Raw genomic sequence first — 19366 nt, forward strand, 5'->3', positions numbered from 1 at the left:
ATCAGTGTGATAAAAAGTTTATGATGAGCAATTTTTCAAGAATATGAATATTTCATCACGGTGCTTAAAATACCAACAGTTTTCAGCCATTTTAAAGGTACTATGTATGTTAAGAAATATACCTTATTTGTTGTGGGTGGCTCAGGAATACTCATGTTAGGTACTGCATGAAAAAGGAGAAGAGATTAGGACTTCCATGACGGCCCTCCTTGCAGACTATGGGTGGCACCGCAGTTCCTTTTGCATGGTGTGGCAGGCTGGGCAGTAGCTGTTAAGATCATCTCTGAGGCTGCTTGGTGAGGTATCTGCCCCAAATGTAGGCAATCCTCGGAGGCAGCCTTGGCCCTGTCTTACTGCGGCTGCTCTCTGAAATAAGCACCCAAATGGGCATCAGAGTGGACAGCGTGGATTAGCGCCACAGACTTGCATTAGGCTGCCTGTAAAACAGAGTAAACACCACACAAAAGATGAAAGTGTGCCCTTTGACTCTACTAGGAGTTTAAAGCAAATCTCTTGTTAGAAAGGGGCTAGAGGGATCTGGCTAGCATTGTCAATGCTTCTCTGTATTCATGTGCACAGTATATTGCTGCAATTGCATTGAAGCACCTTTTCTTTTCCAGCATAAATTCAGTAACTGAAGTATTGGCTTTATGAAGTTACACTGATGCCTGCAGAGTTCTCAGTTTCTAACCCATACCCCCGCCCTGAGTAAGCCTTGGACTCCTCTAGGGCCCAGTAAGCCCCTGATTGCCTTGGAAGCCCCGAATCAGTTCTCACAAGCACAGTGTGGGGTGTGTCACGCATGCTTTGGAGAATTGAGCATTTGCACATTCTGGAGATGAAAGTCACTTAAGTATGAAACAGAGCTTATGCACATATGTTGCTGAGAGACACTCAGGCTGTGGAGACTGGAGTTTATACACATTCTTGGGGTGAGAGTCACCCAGACTGTGGGGACTGCAGTTTATACACATTCTTGGGGTGAGAGTCACCCAGGCTGCAGAGACTGGGGTAGGTCACACAGGCTGTGGAGATTGGAGCTGCACGTTCTAGGGAGGAGAGACACACAGGCTGTGAAGAACAGAGTTGCACATACTGGAATGGAGAGTCGCACAGGCTGTAGGGACTGGAACTACGCATTTTGGGGAGGAGAGTCATACAGACTTTCGAAACTGGAACTCTGGACAGGAGAGTCACACAGACTGTAGAGACTAGAGATGATCATTTTAGGGAGGAGAGCAACACAGGAGGTTCAGACTAGTGATGTACATTCGAAGATGGATAGTTACACTGGCTATGGAGGATAGCTTTGTATATTCTGGGAAAGGGAGTCACAAATGCTCTGTAGACTAGAGCTGAACATACTTCGATGGCGAGTCACACAGGCTGTGGAAACCACAGCTGCCCATTCTGGGATGAAAAGTCACACTGGCCGTGGACACTGGAGCTGCGCATTCTGTGGATGAGAGTCACACGAACTGAAGAGACTGTAATTAAACATTCTGGGAAGGAGAGTCACAAAGGCTGTGGGGATTACAGCTGCACAGTCTGGGAAGGAAGGTAATACAGGTGGTGGAGACGAGCTGTACATACTGGGATGGAGAGTCACACATGCTGTGGAGACTAGAGATGCACATTCTAGGGCTGTGAGTGCCACAGGCTGTAGGGACTAGAGCTGCACATTCAGAGATGGACAGTCACACTGGCTGTGGAGGATAGATTTGTGCATTCTGGCAAACAGCATCACAAAGACTCTGGAGACTAGAGCTGAACATACGTGGATAGAGAGTTACACAGGCTGTTGAGCGCACGGCTGCAGGTTCTGGGATGAGAAGTCACACTGGCCGTGGAGACTACAGCTGCGCATTCCGAGGATTAGAGTCACGCGGGTTGAAGCGATTGTATTTACACATTCTGGGAAGGAGATTCACAAAGGGGGGGCTACAGCTGGACATTCTGGGGAGGAGGGAAATGCAGGCGGTAGAGACTGGAGGTGCATATTCTGGCAAAGAGAGTCACACTGGCTGTACAGATTGTATGTGCACTTTCTGAGAAGAATCAAAGGATGTGGAGCCATTCTGAGGATGAGAGTCTTGAGGCCTTTAGAGATTCACAAAGACTGTGGAGATTACAGCAGCAAATTCTGGGGAAGATGGTAATACAGGTGGTGGAGAATGGCAAGGTCGGAGAGTTACATCTGCTGTGGAGATTTTATCTGTGCATTCTGGGAGAGTTTGACAGAGCGCTGACCCAATTGGGGGGCGCGGGGCTTAGGACCTGGGGCCTCTGTGGCCCGGGCCCTGTACGCCGGTCTAACGTTGGCAGGCCGTGTGACTTTCGCCCCTCGCCTTGCGAGGCAAAAGCGCGGAAGGAAGCTGGGAGTCATGCAGGGGCGCACCACTTCTGCCCGCCGGTGCCGCTTACATGAGAGGGTATTTAGGTGGCCCCCCCCAGATTGGGCCTCAGCCCTATGTTCATGGATGCAGCATCAGCGGGTCGGATTACAATGACTATGTTTTATCTGTTTACAAAATACTCACGCTGGTCTCTTTTTTTGCTTCAGTAGTATGCCGTCTCATGTAGTATGGGTTCTCGGTCACTCCTTTGTCTGGCGGGTGGCCTATAGGTTGCAACTGCTCCGTAAGCCCAAGCTGGGCCCCTTTGTGACGTGTCCTTTCGGTAGTGCGGGATCTGTGGCCTGCGTGTCACTCAGCTACTGCAGCTGGTCAAGATGGCAAAAGGGTGCGAGGGACTCGAGTTTGCCATCCTCATTGTTATACATATGGGAGTTAATGACTTGGTGCACATGGGGGGCAAGGCCCTCAGGGAGGCAATTTTAAAAGAAATGTCTCAGCTGTCAAAGGACTTCCCAGGAGCAGCCATTGCATGGTCTCACATGGTACCACGTCGCAGCTGGGGACCTGACATAAGATCTAGGACAATGAATGTGTTGATGCGACACCACAACTCTGAACTTGTGAGGCTGTGCCCTGGAGCAGGGCACCTATGGAATATCCCACAGAAACTGGTAAAGGGCGCAGACATGTTGCATAAAGATGGGGTACATTTATCTGATGCTGGGACAGACCGTTTCATTGAAGATATTTGGGCTTTCTCACAGAGTTTGTTTGGGAGTGGGGAGGGAAAAAGGACCTCTTGGCCCCTGGTCGTCCTTGTGGCGGAAGATGAGATACTAAATTCACTTTAGCAACAGAGGGGTCCTCAAGGCAGGGTCCCCAAGCCAGGGTCCCCTGGATACACCAAAGGTAGGATCCTGCAGTCCTGAACCAACCAGCGGATGTACACACCATCTTGGGGGCTAGGGTGCCCAGATCGCTGGGGTGACACGGTGCTCCCACTCCTTGCCATCCTGTTGCACCCCCATGGCAGCTTGGTGTTTGGGGTGGCGGAACCCTGAGCATGAGGACAAGGGACAGTGAGGTGTTGGGAAAACTCCCCCCCACGGATACAGGTGAGATACGGTTCACCTGTGTGGTCCAATGGAATTCAGAAAGGTGGGAGGTTCCTGGTGTTGTGGGTGGTATCATCATTTATTCCTGGATAGAAATTTGCTTTGCCTGATCCATCAGATTTGTGTGTATCCTTTGCTCTGATTGGTTCTGTTTAGTTATACATTTAAAAATTGTGAACTGGACTTATTACATTTTGAACCTGCCCAGTGTTGTTTCAAATTCTATTAAATTTTTTTAAATAAACTCTTCCACTGTCAAAGTCAGTAGATTTGTTGGTTTTCATTGGGCGGGCGTTGGAGCTAGGGCCTACTGGGGGCATCCGGGTCCTAACAAAGTCTGTGGAGAAAACAGACGCGCGTTCTGGGGAAGAGAGTCACAAGTTCTGTGAATGTTTTCGCAGGGTATATTCTGCAGTCAAACATCGTCTGTGTTCATTAGGTGAAGTATTTATCTCGTTTTTACTGAAATAAATAAATGAGCTTCTCATTTGCAAGGTAATTAGTCTAATTAAGTCTTATTAAGATTTAGAACACAACGTAGATCACCCAGGAGTTTTACAGATTTTTTTCCAGGCAGCGAGCTCATTAGTTACCTGACTGATGCTGTGAGGATTAATGCTGTTCTTGTAAAATACCAAACTCGGCCCCTTTAAGAACTTAACTGCGAGACCAGTGTCCAAGGAATGTTCAGATTCCCATGAGACCAACTCTTCTTAAATCCCTCATCACCAGCCCCTCCTGGCACCTGTGACCGAGTGTAAGACTCTTCTTTAGAAGTGAAGACTATTACCGATAAAGATACTGCAATTTAAACACAAGAAAATATTAGGCAAAATGGCGAAACGCTGTGAGCCACATGTCATACAGACATGGTTAAAGCAAAAGTGTGCCGCAAAGAGGGGAGGCTGATAAGGGCCAAGCAAGGAAGAAGATAGATAAATTACAAATATAAAAAAGAATCTTTAAAATAACTAATGTATCAAACCAAGTCGTGGTGACTGAACGCAGTTAGAGCTACTGGTAGGAAACATCGCAATACATGCTATCAGACGACCAAGCAAGATGGTGGTTTGCTGCATCTCCTAGCAGACAACATGGCAGTCCACAAAATGATGGATCTGGTGAATTTATTTTCATGAGCACACCAGACATGCTTCCAAACCACACACCCTACACAGTGCAGCATGCTGAATAAGCGCTTCGCCACTCCATATATTGGTGGTATGCACTACATAAATGTTGCTATACAATACAGCATCGCCTTGGTTCTGGCTCCAGGGAGAGGGGATTCGGCCTGTACATGGTTGTTTTCAGAACACTGGTACTAAAATATGTACACCTTCTGTTGTGGAATTGCCTTCATTTTCTCTTAGATGGGTAATCCAGGTATCCCAAGGCTTGCAGCTTCGGCAGGGCTGGGCTCCTATTTATTCCATCGGGCATTTCCCTGGAGGGCTGGAGCCCCCCAGGTATACTGCAGCAGACACATGAAAGTTCTCAGCCCGGCCTTAAGCATCGGGGTGAGGTAGTACCAGGAATCAGGAGGGAAGGCTAACACCTGCTGCTGCCACTCAGGCCACATAGAAGACACAGGCTGGACATCTCCCGCTGTTGTTGTGAAACAAGGGCCACACATTGGTGCTTGCTTCCTTCTCTTTTGGGAGCATCTGGCCTTTGCCGTGCTCATTCCCTCTTTTGCTCTATCATGGTCTTGTTTGTATTCATGTTAAGGGTCTAGAAGAACATAGGGAGATGTTTAGCAGGCACTTAGGATGTGGAAGTTCTCTCCTTTCTACGATGGATGCTTTCAGCAGTGGGTTCCCTCTCTGCATCAAGCCTGGTGTTATGAAACAGCAATGCCTACCTTTGCATCCCTCTCATCCCAGCATCAGAATATGGACTACCACCTCCTGGTCCGGTGGTGCTGCATAAGCCTCTTCTGTTCAATGTGTGCAACGTAAAGACGTTTTTGACAGTAAATTATGATTCCTGATTGACATAATATAATCTTCACAAACTAGTTTTGCGAATGAGGAAATTCGGTAAACATGGGTTAGGGGTGGGTTTGTGGGCATTCTTGAATGGGTCTACTGACTAAAGTATCTGGACATCCAAGAGCTTGTAAGTTTGTGGGTAATCACATACCCTCTACATGTAATCTACCCTGGAAAAATACTATTGAAAAGGGATATAGCAGGTGTGTTTTCAGTGTCACTTGGGATGTAAGACTCCCAAACTTAATAGGGCATTAGCTAGATGACTTTCTCCACTAAGAAGAAACATTTTTGCAGTGGAGAAGCTGGAAAAGAGTTACATGCATATATGCAAATTTTGTGTCAATTTTACACATTCAGAATGTTCACGCTGGTGAAAATTCTGCAGGTGTAAATGTTAGTCATGTGAGTAGTTCTGTAAATCTACAACTAGTATAGATTTTCAAGAGGACTTTTAGGATTCATTGAGAATCACGAGAAAGTTGGAAATTTGCTACAAATGTTTGAAAAAGGGTGTGGAAAGTTGTCAATTTTCCTTTTCCAAACTTCTGGATATTCTCACAAATATTACTCCTAATCCAAGCAGTTTGCAAACTTCTTCGCAAATAGTTTTTCATGTGTAAATTCGGCTATTCATGCCCCTTTAAGTAGTTATGAGGAAAAAAATCAAAAACAATCCAGAACAAAACTCATGAGGAACATTTTAACAGTTAACTGCAAGAAAAAAATGCACGTTTTTAGTGCCACCTAGCACTTGTGGGGACATGCATGGAAAAATAACATTAGCTCATAGACAGAGAAAAAGGAGGAAACTCCGCAAATAATAGGTAGGCAAATAATCTGGATCTTCGCAACATTTTTCTTGCATATTACAAATACTACACACACCTGTACATACGAGTAGCTTTAGGGACCAATATTTTGATCCAGGGATTACTGAACTGTACCCCGTGTATCCAGGTCAGGCCAGAATTTCACAGTAATTCACTAAATAACATTCCAGGACAAGAGGCATGCTGGTCAACATTCAAGAAGCTAGTGGCAACCTTAATCTCAATTTCAATTGCAAGGTTATCTCCAACTTCCTCAGTCACCCTTACCACTTCTGACGTTCCCTTTCTTCCTCCTCCCCTCTTCTCTCTTTTTTACACTCTCCCTGTCACTTTCCAAGCTCCTCTTCTCTTTCTCCGATCAAAAAAGTAAATGTTGTCTTTGTAACTAAGAATAGAATACCACAAGGAGGGCTCTGGGTTCAAAACCTTTTAAATGTCAAGGCCTTTACATTAAAAGAAAAGTACCATGTTAAAATTCTGCAACTTTAAACACATTTAAAACAAAAAAATGTTAACAATATTCAATAGATTGCTGCAATCTTGTGAGCACTGTGATAAAGGAATGCACTATATTTGTTTGAATAGTGACATGCAATATATATGACTTGGTACAACAGCTGTAAAGTTGAGTAGCAATGTGAATTGCATATCTTACTCTTGTCTGACTATGTTACTCAATTTTTCAACCTCAAAGGGATTAAAGGCTCACCTGGCCTCTGCACATTTTAAAATCGTTGCATTTTGTTTTTAAATCTGCATGTATTTTAAATCCCTTTGGTTCTTCCCAGTATTATTAGAATGATGTATGTGCTCTTAAGAAAGTGATTGAATGAGTGCCTCTCTCAGTGAGGGAGTGTTTCCAGTCAGACTCACTTGTAGTTATAGAATGAAACTTGCCGTCATTGACCAAGATTGACTTCCATTGAGAGAATTTCTCTTCCACTGAGTGATGCTTGGAGGAAGTGAGTGACACTCTAGCGAATGAGTGAGGCAGTATTCAGTGAGGGAGCCTGACTCCCACTGAGACTGGTTCTGACAGATTGAAACCCACTCGGAATAAGTCGCTAATGAGCATCTTCTCCTGGAGCGGTTACAGTCACTGTTCTATATTGACAAACACCACTATATAGGTTTCCAAGGACCCTTGACTGGGGAGTCTGGGCCTCCATTCTCTCTCGCAATGCAGCAACAATCGTTTTTGTCTAGATATATCCAGTGCTCTAAAATGAAATATATAAGTGCAGGTACTCAAACTCTTAGGTAATTTGGAAGGTCTGGTACTCTACCAGTAATATGTGTGGCAGCAGTACTGAGAAATGCAGGTACTCTCTCTTTAAAATTATAGACGTGCAGGTTCTCAGTACCGGAGAGTACCTACCCATTCAAAGCACTGGCTATATCATATGTATTCTAGCATTTGAACACCACATGCGCGAGGCCCTGAAGTGCTTCCTGGTGGCTTCTTCCCTCATGGTACGTGGTGGGCAGACTACTGCATTATAGAGATGCCACTTACCCATCAGAAAAGTTTTATTACTGTGCATAAGATCCGGTGCTCCAAGAGAGAGTACCTTGCGGGACGAGTTAACCCGATGCACGCTTGTGGTTGATTTATTGCGGCTTTGCAAAACTAAGCCTCTTCTTCACTACCATAAGAAACGACCGTCGTCTCCGCTTCCACCAGAGACGCAGGACTTCACTTAGAGAAGCGTTTTTTCCCATAAGGGGCAGACACAGTGGGTGTTTTCAAAAATATGTTGTGATGGGCCTCCATCCAGCAAAAGGTGAACACAACCACGCCTTGCCCCGAGATCCTGTCAGTGCGCATGCGTCATCCTCCTGCAAGCCTTTCTGTGGCGGCACAGGGACCGCAAGGCGTCTTCCCCTTCTTCCTCAAATGCGATACTCCCGGCTCGGATCCCAGGAAAGCAGCTTGTACCTTTTTTTTTAGAAAGCTTAGTTAAAGGGGGGAGAGGGGGCTTCAAGCAGACTAAGGTGACGTCGTGGCATTCCTGCTGCGCTTCAGTGATTTAATCAGTAATACTCTTTCATCAAGACAAGATTTGGGGGGAGTTACTCAGAGTTTGCGCCATCATTCTGTGTGAACCCTTTTATTATTGGTGCAGTAACAAATGCTGAATTTGATCTTGGAAGCATGCATTTCGGTATACAGAGAGGATGCATTAAGGAAGCACGCCGTGCCCGTTGTACAACGCAAGCGACGGTAGCTCTAAACGAGTACACATCATTTATTTTAATCAAACACTGGCAAAGCCAATAGATCTTGCCTAAGAGAGACCTATTGACTTTGTCAATGTCTTTTAGCCATGTTGTACAGCTGTGCTGCAGCTGTGTAGCATGGTTCAAAGTTCGTTTTTTTTTTAGCTGGAGGAGCAGTCAATCCACACTGCGTGTGGGTGCACAGCAAACAACACAAGATGGGAGGGCTGCAGGGGATAAAGCAAGCAACACAATGGGGGAAGGGGTGAGGCCAACGTGGTCAGCGAGAGGGAAGAGCGCACAACACAACGGACAGAAGGAGGAGGATGGGAATGGAGAAAGCAACACAATGGACGGGGGCGTCCAACAACACCAAGGACATCGAGAGGAACGAGCAACATGCACTCTTATTGAGTGCTTCCACAATAAGAAAAAAGTATCTCCCAATGCGCAAGCAGTGGAAGGACATTGAGCAAGGAAGTAGTGTGTACCATGGTCTGTAAAATTGGGGGGAATGCGCTTCAGATTTGCCAAAAATCACACTGGCACACGACAAGTTGTCACTCAAGAGGGGCTTAGGGGCAGCAGGAAGGAAGAGGAATGCAGATTGGTGGGAGCACTAAGTGAGAGAAAGCACATGATTTTGTGGAATAACCAACATTTTTGAAGCATTTCCAAACAGATGAATGGAGAGAGAGTGTGTGTGTGTTCGTTTTTGTTTGTGTGTGCAAAATTCCTTGTGAAATCAGACATGACTCCTCACCATACCCAACTGAAAGCCCCTATACCCAACTATTTATCACACAATACATTTGTTAGGGGGGTGTAACACCCAACACACACACCCTGAAGCTACACCCCTGCAAGGAAGCAGACCGTGAGCCATGCTCCAGGTGAGGGCCAAGCACAAAAACAAAGTCAAGCCAACACATGCTGACCACAGAGAAGCAAGCGAATGAGAGTGACGATGAAGCCACCCAATGGAGAGCAATAGGCAGGCTCTAAGCCAGCTGTAAGAAAACAAAAAGTCCTGCAAGCAACAGCACATGAGCTGTCTCAGGCAATACCTTAAAACTAGGCCCACCGTCTGATCTGGTGTAAACAGTGATTCGAGCTAAAACGCTGAATGCAGTCAGCTGCTGCACCATTATGTCCTTTACCCCTCTGCCATCCAGCAGGCCAGAGACAGAAGCTGTTAGTATAGTGCACAGGGTCCAAACCACCTGTATTGGAGTGTAAGTAGGGCAAACGTTTTGCTACCTACAGAGGAGCCCGATTTCTATTTGTCCGCCAACCTCAAAGGGAGATTTATGTTTTTCATTAGAATATTTGCTTTAGCACACAAAAGTCAGAAGCATAAGTACACTTTACAATGATTTTCTTGGTAGCACAGGATACTGCATGCACTTAATTAGAAGCAGGAAATGTGCATTGGCAAAACCAATAGGTCTCGCCTAAGAGACCTACTGGCTTTACCAGTGTTTTTTAGCCATGCTGCACAGCATACCCAATACTTTGCAGCATGGCTAAAGTTTTAAAAACAAACAAAGCTTTTGTCATGGCACCAACATGTGCACCTACAAAATGACGCAGGTGCTTTTTTTTTGTTATTAACTTCAGTTCAATCAAAAACTAAAAAGAATATAAAATGAGCAAAAACATTTTTATTTTTTAGAAGTGGGTGGGTGGGGAGGGAAAGCAACAGGAGCAGAAGCAGGGAGGGCAGGAGGATGCAGAAGAAAAACAGGGATACACAAGCAACATGAGACACGAAAGGAATATGGAGGAGGGTGGGGAGGATGCGAAAGCAACAGAGGTTGGGGAAAAGCAAAACCGAGAGTGTGGGTATAGGGGGAACAACGGGGAGAGAGGAGGAAGAAATGGGTAGAGAGAAGATTACGTGGGACAGAGAGCAACACAGAGTGTGATGGGGCAAGTACGCAAGGGAGAGAGAGAACTCGAACCACATGCACTCTCATGGAGTGCTTAACACAGAGGAAAAAAGTAGTGCTTGAAAAGCAAGAAGTGGAAGCAGAGATACCAGCCAATCAAGAGATGGTAAAGAGGCGTTGCTTCATGAGAGGGACAAACACAAGACTGAAGAAATGGGACATGAATAAGAAGTAGGCGACAGACTGACAGGCAAGCCAAACAATAGTAAGTGATAGGCAGACTTCAACACTCTAGCAGAGTTTTGGGGAACTGGTGGACGTGGTCAAACCACGTGATGTACGGACCCCCTAGCATTATTTCACAGCTCTTAATATTTCAAGATAAATTCTCTTCAAAAACATTCACAAAGCCAAGCAATGGTGTGTTGAAAAAAAAAGATAAGTCAATTGACATATTGCGCAGCCTCCAAACCTAGTCTTAGATAGGATTTGCATAAACTCTTGATGGTCAACCTTGCTTTTACAGTCGCTCACTGTCATTTATCATTGCTTCGTTGTATTTTTTTTTTTCGAGTAGAATGCCCCGTTTACAGGGCCCACTTATGAATATGGAAAGTCTGCCAGCGTGGAGAAAAGGGTGTAATTTGAAGTTCAAGAGAGGGATCGCGGGTTTCCCTGTGTGGGTCACAGGGAAGAAACGCTGAATACCCACAAATGTGCAACGTGGTGAGCATTCGCGTGCGTTTTCTGGTTAACTTTCAGAAACATCCAAAGAAAGCAACAGCAAAAAGAAGGCGCAATGATCTTGTGTACGACGCTTTGTGCCTGGACACTGGCGGGTCTACTTGAAAATGGGGAGCGTTCCGAACACGCGTGACCCTAGGATGGGACTGGGAATTGACACAGGATAGGACCCGACTGGGGAAGAGTCCTGACATGTGGCTGACTAGGTAAGGGCCAGACTCACACTGCCCCTGCACCGCTTGGTTTTCAGAGGCCCCGGCCTGTCGTGCTTGGCTCGTGATTGACACAGTCCGCCTGACACATTCCCTGTCTCACCCGCCTCTCTGATGAACTGTCTTGTTCAGCATGAAAACAATTTAGCCCCTCATTTAAAGGCAACGTACTATCATGTCTAGCAGTTGATGCACCCCCAGCCCTGCCTGTCTGACTCGAGGCTGAATTTTATCAGCACACCCTCTGACGTGACAGGTTTTTCCTCAGGGCCACCAGACTGGCATATACTGACGCTACTCAGGCCCAACCGGTCTGTCACAAGCCTCATACCCGCACCCCACCCCCACACCTCCACCCCCTCACAGGCCCCAGCCTCCAGGGGACCAGCGAGGCTGGCGATAACGGATCAATCACTGGACACTTCAGTGAAACTGCTCCTGGGAGGAATGTGAGAGGGAATCATTAGAGCACAGCATTGATGGCACATTCGCTAACAGCCCTTTAACAGGACTGGAGGCCGGAGAGCGCGCGCTGGGGGGATGGGGGGAGCGACAGGCGGGAACGGAGAGAGCCCGTGCACCTTTGCCTTCAAGTATATGTTTATTTCCCTCCCTGTATATTTATAAAGAAAGTCCTCGAATTGTTGCACGTCGGGCGTGAGCATCTCGGCCTGTCCTGAGACCACAAGTTGTTCCACGGCCAGGATTATCTGCTAATGTCCTTGTTGCACTCAGTGCCACTGACGAGGTGGCGTGCGTGGGGTCCCTAGGACACAGTATGAGCTCCACTGACACCTTCAAATCTCTGGGCTGGCTGAGGTACTCACATCCTACCTGGTGCAGCTTGAGGTAGCTGGACTGCAGCAGGTACTCGTTTCTTGCATGGGACAGCTTGAGATATCCGACCGGGTGAGATACTCATACCTCAGTGGGACTTATAGTACCCACCAAACATTGCCAGAATGCCTCTCAGCGCTGTCAAGTTGCCCCAAGTGGCACGGGTATGCCCAGATGTGGATCTTGAATTCGATGTGCAGTAAGACAAGTTGGCTCTAGGCTGTTTGTGGTCCTGCTCGGTGAAGAACAGGTCTAGCAGTTCATGTTTGATGAACTTTTTAGGGTGGGGCCAAGACTGGGTCACATATGGTTGATCCCACTCTGTTGCACAGTGTGTGCTCTTACAAAGGATTGAAGCAATGTGTCCACAGTAGATCCCTGTGGTTCCCTTGATTCAATTGCTCCTGTACATCAATTTTGTTTTAAGTCAACTTACGAAAATCAAGGACGAAATTAGGTCTTGCAATTTGGCCAGGGCTTTCCCATTTTGTTCCGGGCCAAGGCTGCTTAGCATATTATAGGCCAGTGCCAAAAGGTGTCATTACAATTGGCTGAGATCGAATTATGCATTTCAGTCTATCACTTTTGGGCTAACTGCTCTGACATTCATAACAAGAGAAGGTTTAGGGTTGACAAATCTCAGCTTCAGATGTTTGTCCAAAACCAATGTGTTCAATATGAAATCATCTGTTAATACCACAAAATAATGAATACATTCTGAACTTTATAAAGCTCAACGAGGTGGTAAAAATATGTTACAGGGGCTTGCTGAGTGTGCAGCAGATAGCCTTACTGCTATTCCTTCCATATAGACTTCTATCCTTCCATCCCATCAGCTCCGGTGTGACACCCACCAGGGGTGCAAGAGACTGGCTGGCTCTCAGTCCGCGCCCAGTCTCCATGTAAAGTAACTCCCAAATCTCTGCTCCAGTGGGAGCCATCCACCACACCACTTGGGAGACCTCGGGTGCCCATATCTAATGGTACCTCTCTAAAAAAACACCACCAGTGCCCCCTAGCTCCATAGCCAAGTGCTCCTGGGTGCTGGCGTCTGGCATACTGTTCCCAGACTCCTTGCTGCAGGGGACCAACACTCTACAGTTTAGAAACCACCAATAACAGACCCCATGGCCTGCACCCACAAAAAGTACCCTCTGAGAGGCCACCTTCAGATTCCTGGTAGTGCCCACACCTGGCACCGTGGGCACCAACTTTTTCAGTAACCATTGAGTAACATTTGTTTGGCAGCAGAAAGAGGCTTGATCTGTGTTCTTAGGATTGACAGGAAAGGGTCCTGCATTCCGATATAATACTTCTGACACTAATTCTGATATATCAATTCCAGCACCCCTTCCAAAGAAATAATTCCTGCTGACAAACTTTATGTGACAGGGAGAGTCAAAAAACTCAGGCACATGCAGTATAATTTTATGGCAATATTTTGGTTCCAATTGTCCAAAGAAGCATCCATGGAGTTTCTTTTGTGGCATAGCCGGTAAACTAGGAAAACAGAGAACACTGCGCATTTCACAGTCATTCGAAAAAATCCAAAGTGGGTGGTTTGCATTGGTTGTGCAACTTTCCTATATGCATTGCTTTGGAGAGAAAAATGCTGTGTAAAAACACCACTTTTTGTGCTCAGTGACAAAATAAATTCTGCAACTACTGGTTCTTTTCTCACCACCTCGTCCAGTGCTTAATTTGGGCTGGTGTTTGCCAGTTAACACCAGCACTTACTACAGTCCTCCACACGGTGGCACTGTCTGTCTGTTCCTGAAGAAAGCACAGCAGTTTAACAAGTAGATATTCCGTTATAAAACAGCATTCTTGCGCCTTCGGTCCATTAAAACTGCTTTGCGTCGCCTGGAATTGTCCAGTCACATTTACAGTAGTGTGATTCTTAATAGATAGCGTTATTTCGAGCAGGTGGCAGTGAGAGCATCTCCATTCTGTAACGCTTTGAGCCCCAGCACTTGTTTATTTACAAACTAAGCTCTGACCTCACCTACAACCAGAGCGAAGCCGCACATGAGTATGATTCCTATTTAGGAAGGGTGGGTCTTGGGAAAGAGCACGTGCTCTGCTTCGAGGCCGCGCGTTGCTTCCAGAAAGCAGCATCACGTGAGCGCATGTTGGGCTCCCATGGTAAACCAAAGATATAGGAGGTTTCAGAGCGGAATCGCTTATTTCCCTCCCCTAGGGCCCCCACCTCGGCCTGGGCACAGACGGGGAGGGAGTCCTTGTGCTGCTGGGCTGACACAATAGCCATTCTCCTGGGGGTGGGGGGTGAGGGGTACCAGAGGGGCCGAATCGCTCGGCTTCATAGACAGACTGCCGTCTCTATGACGTCCTGAAGTTATTTGGCATTTGTATAGCGCACAAGTTCCCCGTAAGATTGCACCATGGCGCTTTCAAGTAACTCGAGGGTCGCTCCATTTCTCAGAGTCTGGTTCGGTGAGCTATCGGCGGAGTAAACGATGACGTGTCTGCGTGAGGCGAAGGTGTCCGCATTACGTTCGAAAGGTGAGAGGGTGCGTGGTGTCACGTGCACTACGATGAGAGCTCGTGGCATCCATGCTTCTGCCCTGATTACCTTCAGTGATCGGAAGGGCCACGCCCCTCACACGAGGGGGGACAGTTCACTGCGCCGAGACACCAGCTCCTACCCCCGCCTATTTATACCCAACACAAAACAGCAGCATCAAAGAACCGCACCCAAGAAAGCACGCAAGCAGCGCACCGAACGGTGGTACAGAAACACACTTTTGGAACTAAACTGTGGGTGAGGGTCAAGGTGGAGAAGCTGAGCCCTTAAGGGTAGCCTACCCTCCGTGAAAGTCACTTTGGGATACAAAGACACGCGGCAGCTGAGGGCACAGCTGAAGGGGGTGATTCCCAGTCCCTGAGGTGTCCTGAAGCTTCCTGGGGCCGGGTAGGCCAGTGGTGAAGGCTCATGAGCACATGCAATGAATACTTGGAGATACTTTAATCTGGGGACAGCCCAAGAAACATACTGGGACTTCTCAAACTAAACTGTCCTTGCAGCGCTACCCCGTGCATCCTGCACCGAAGCACTTCAGATTCGTGGGGCAAGTATGTCCTAGCATAGTAGTGCAGTGCCGCCCCTTGCACAAGTGCAGGGGCCTGATCTAGGAGGTACTTAATAGTACTTAATGCTGCAATGGTTCTTGAGCCTGCTCCAGAGGGGTACTCTACCATGCATGGATCATACTACAGTAATGCAGCCCCGCCCCTTGCACCAGGGCAAGGGGTGGTCACTAGGATTCTGGAGCTACACAGACTGCAATGGTTCGTGCACCAGCCCCGGAGGTGAACACCACAGACCGTGGATCGTACTAGAGTACTGCAGCAATGCTCTTGCACCAGGGCTGGGCTGGGGACTAGGATGCAGAAGCTACTATTACTGCCATGGCTCTTCCTCCACCTAGAGATGACCACCACCATAGATGGATTGTGCTACAGTGGTGCAGTGCCGCCCCCCTTGCACAGGGGCTGGATCTAGGCGGTAACAATACTGCTCCCGAGGTGTACTCTACCCTCCATGGATTGCACTACAGTACTGCAGCGATTCCACTTGCACTATGGTAGAGGGTGGATCCAGGGGGTGCTAATACTTCAGTGGATCTTGCATCAGTCCCCGAGTGAATACCACTGCCCATGGGTTCTAGCACACTTGTGCAATGACAGAAGCGCCAGAGCATGGTCCAGAGGTCCTTCCATTCCTACAGTGATGGTGCATAAACTGTAAAAAAAAAAAAAAAAAAAAAAAAAAAAAAGGGGTGGGGGGCTGGAAAATATCACTCAATGGGTTCCATACATTAGTGCAGCGATGGCTGCTGGGCCACAAGTACGGAATGTCAGATGATTCAGGAAGCCGTAGCACGTTAGTATGAGAAAGGTTCCCGTACTGTAACGGATGAGTGTGCAAGATTGCTGAAGGAGTGACAGTACAGTTGTGAAGCAGTGTTTCCTGTAATTTAAGTGTGAACTGTGCAGGGTGACTCAAGGTGTTCTTATATAAATATATAACGATGGTTCCTGTACTGTAAGTAATGAGTGTGCAAGAATGATTGAGGGGTGTCGGTACATTCATGCAGCCATGGCTTTTGTACCACAAGTGTGGACTGGGCCAGATGGTTCAGGGGGTGTAGTACATTAGGGGAGCAGTTCACCTGTACTGTAAGTCATGGGGGGTGCCAGTACATTCGTGCAGCGATGGTTTCTGTACTGTAACTGAAGACTTGGCAGGATGACCCGAGTGTTTTTAGTACATTAGTATGGCAAAGATTCAAGAGGTTGTAATATATCGTGGTCGCGATGGCTCCTGCACTGTAAGGGCGGGACGGGCAGGGTACTCCAGGGGCGCTAGTACGCCAGGGTAGCGATGGCTCCTGCGAGAGTCGACGAGAGGATTATTCGAGTACTCAAGGGGTTCCAGTGGATCGGTGAAGTAATGACTCCTGTGTGACAAGATGACCTCTCGGGGACTGAGGGGGAGGTAGGGCTTAAAGAGTATTCAGTGGCCGTAGAACAGTAGCTCAGCGATGGCTCCCGGACCCCCGGAGAGGGCTGTTCAGGGAGTTCTAGTATCTTACTACAGGATGGGTCCTTTACTGTGAGCGGTGCTCGGACAGGGTGACTCAGTGAATCCCAGAACATGAGTACAGCAGTGACGACGTACTATCAGGGGTGCCCGGGCAGGATGAGTCAAGGGGACCGGGCAGGATGAGTCAAACTGTACTAATTTAGCGATGGTCCCTGTTCTCAAAGAGGCGAGTTGGACAGCATGTGCTTCTGGTGACAAAACATTAGCATATCAGTAGTTCCTGGAGAGTAAGGAGGGCTGAGACTGAATGCCACAGGGAATCTTAGAACTTTAGGAGACCAGTGGCTACTGGATTATAAACAGGGATCACTTTGGATGCCTCAATGAATAAGAACCTCGGCATATCACTGGTTACGTTGTGTAAGCAGGAATCACACTTAATGACTCACTGAATCCTAGAAGTGTTACTGCGGTTTCCCGGATGCGAGCAGGGAGCACACTCCATGAATGAATGAATCTTTGAACCTTAGTATATCAGTGTATCCGGATCACACTGCATGGCTCCGCTGATCGCAGGATATCAGCAGTTGCTGTTCCGTAAGCAGGGCTCACACTGAATGACTCACTGAATCCTAGAACATCAGTATATAAGTGTTCCCTGAAATGTAAGCAGGGGTCACAGCGAATGAGTCAAGGAAGCTTCGGACATCGGCAGTGCTTGTATAATTAGTGGAAGGTCGGACAGCCTGATTTAAGGGGACTGGTGAGGGCCCCGTAACCAGTGCTTTAAATGGGCCGGTACTGAGTACCGGCACTTTTTTATTTTGAGAGGGAGAGTACCGGCACATCTCAAGAAAAACGCAATACTTTTAATTGGAGAGTACCGGCACTTCTCAGAAACAAGCAGGTACTCTGGCACAGAGTACCTGCACTTCAATTTTGCCATTTCAAGCACTGCGTAACCCCCCCACCCCCCACACACACGCACACAGCCGAGGCGGGAGAGAGAGGCGCTTACCTGCTGGAGGTAGAGGAAAGTGGGCGCGCAGCCCATGGAGTGCGGGAGCATGCCCGGGCTGGGCAGCAGCAGGCAGCCCGAGTTGGCCATGGAGCACAGCATGTAGGGCCGGGGTCCGCAGGCTCTCCGCAGCGGGTCCGCTCTCCTCCGGTGCCGCCTGCTTCCGTACTGCGCTCTCGGCCAGTCTCCGCCGCTCCCCTCCACCGCGCCCCTTCACCGGCGAGACATGAGGGCTCCCCTTGGCCAAGTGCCCCAACCTCGCCCTGGGCTACAAGTGTGCCACGGCCCTGTGCCCGCTCTGTGCACCCTTTACTGACCCAGCAGGCTGCCTGCAAACCCCGTGCCCATACTAGGAGCCTTGTGCCCACCCCGGTCACCCCGCGTTCCGTCTACAGACCCGGCCCCCGGTCTAAACGTTCACGGATGCCCCAATGCCCAGGCTACAGACAGGCGCGGTCTGCAAACCCAATGCCCAGTACACAAACTACTCTACAGAGCCCCTTGCCCAATTTACAAAACCTACAAACCCAGAGCCCAGTTCATGAAACCGGCGTCTCTTCTACAGACCCGGTCCAGCCCACAGACCCTCGCTGACGTCTATACACCCAAGCCCAGTCCACATACCAGCATACACACTCAGAGCCAAGTTTATTAAAGCAGAGCTCGCTCTCCAGACCAGCGTCCAGACTACACACCTCAACCCGAGCCTAAACAGTGAAGATCATGCCTCAATCAACGTACCCCAAACCCCGGTCCACGGCCCCAAACCCCTAGTCCACAGTCCCTGACCGCAACCTATGGAATATAGACCCCGCGACAGTCCGCAGACCTCACCCCCAGGCCGCAGACCCCGCGCCAAGTCCGCAGACCTCTTCCCCCGCTGCAGACCCCGCGCCCAGTCCAGACCTCAGTCCTTGGCTACAGACCCCGCGCCCGGTCCTCAGACCCCCGTCCACCGATCCCGTCGCGAAGAGCCGCGGATCCTCCGCCGGGCGCCGCTCCGGCTCCCGAGCCTGCGGGACGAGTATGCGGTGCGGGCGAGGCGCTGGCTGGGCGGAGGCGCGTGTGTATGATCGCGGCGGAGTGAGTACAAGGGAAGGGGTGTGGAGCGCGGGGAGGGAGGGAGGGGAATCCCCCGTGTATTCAAACATCAAACAGAGCACTGTATAAAATGAACAGAATCTGTAATGACACGAGAACAGCTGATCCTGCATTTAACTCTCTCGGCGCCGGGCCGCGCGGAGGCATGCTCCGACCCCCACCCCCACTCCGTCAGCCGGCTGTCCGCGCCTGCTCTACCTCTCCGACCGCTTCACAGCGCACGCACGACGCTAAAGCCACTTCAACCCGCACCCCGTGTGTCCACCCGTAAACTGGTGGGATAGCTCAGTTTGTGCATGCACCTGTTGCGGAAATGGCGGGTTAAATGCATTCAACCGCGCACGCCAAATGTTATCGGGTAAGAACAGTTATTTGTATTTTGTGGCTGCCGTGGGTTGCAGTTGTTCAGGTAAAACCCTTTATCAATGGAAAACGCAGAAAATACAACGTCACAACATGTAATTAGTACGGGAATA

The 19366-nt window shown here is 48.5% G+C and overlaps 1 protein-coding gene across 18 annotated transcripts in view; it reads right to left on the reverse strand.

Moving 5' to 3' along the window:
• Positions 1 to 19366, reverse strand: part of RBFOX3 (RNA binding fox-1 homolog 3) — a 1585357-nt gene that overhangs the window by 188930 nt on the left and 1377061 nt on the right. For 3 of the 18 annotated variants that reach the window (XM_069199688.1, XM_069199686.1, XM_069199689.1), the window contains exon 1: positions 17790 to 18040. The exons of 13 other annotated variants lie outside the window; for them this stretch is intronic. In XM_069199688.1, the coding sequence (XP_069055789.1) occupies positions 17790 to 17891 (102 nt within the window). In that variant the 5' untranslated portion in view covers positions 17892 to 18040. Of the gene's footprint in view, positions 1 to 17789; positions 18857 to 19366 lie in introns of those variants that run through there. 2 more of the 18 variants (XM_069199687.1, XM_069199690.1) reach the window with 2 other exon arrangements.

This window comes from Pleurodeles waltl, chromosome 7 (assembly GCF_031143425.1).
Source record: "Pleurodeles waltl isolate 20211129_DDA chromosome 7, aPleWal1.hap1.20221129, whole genome shotgun sequence".
In the NCBI taxonomy this organism is placed as follows: domain Eukaryota; kingdom Metazoa; phylum Chordata; class Amphibia; order Caudata; family Salamandridae; genus Pleurodeles; species Pleurodeles waltl.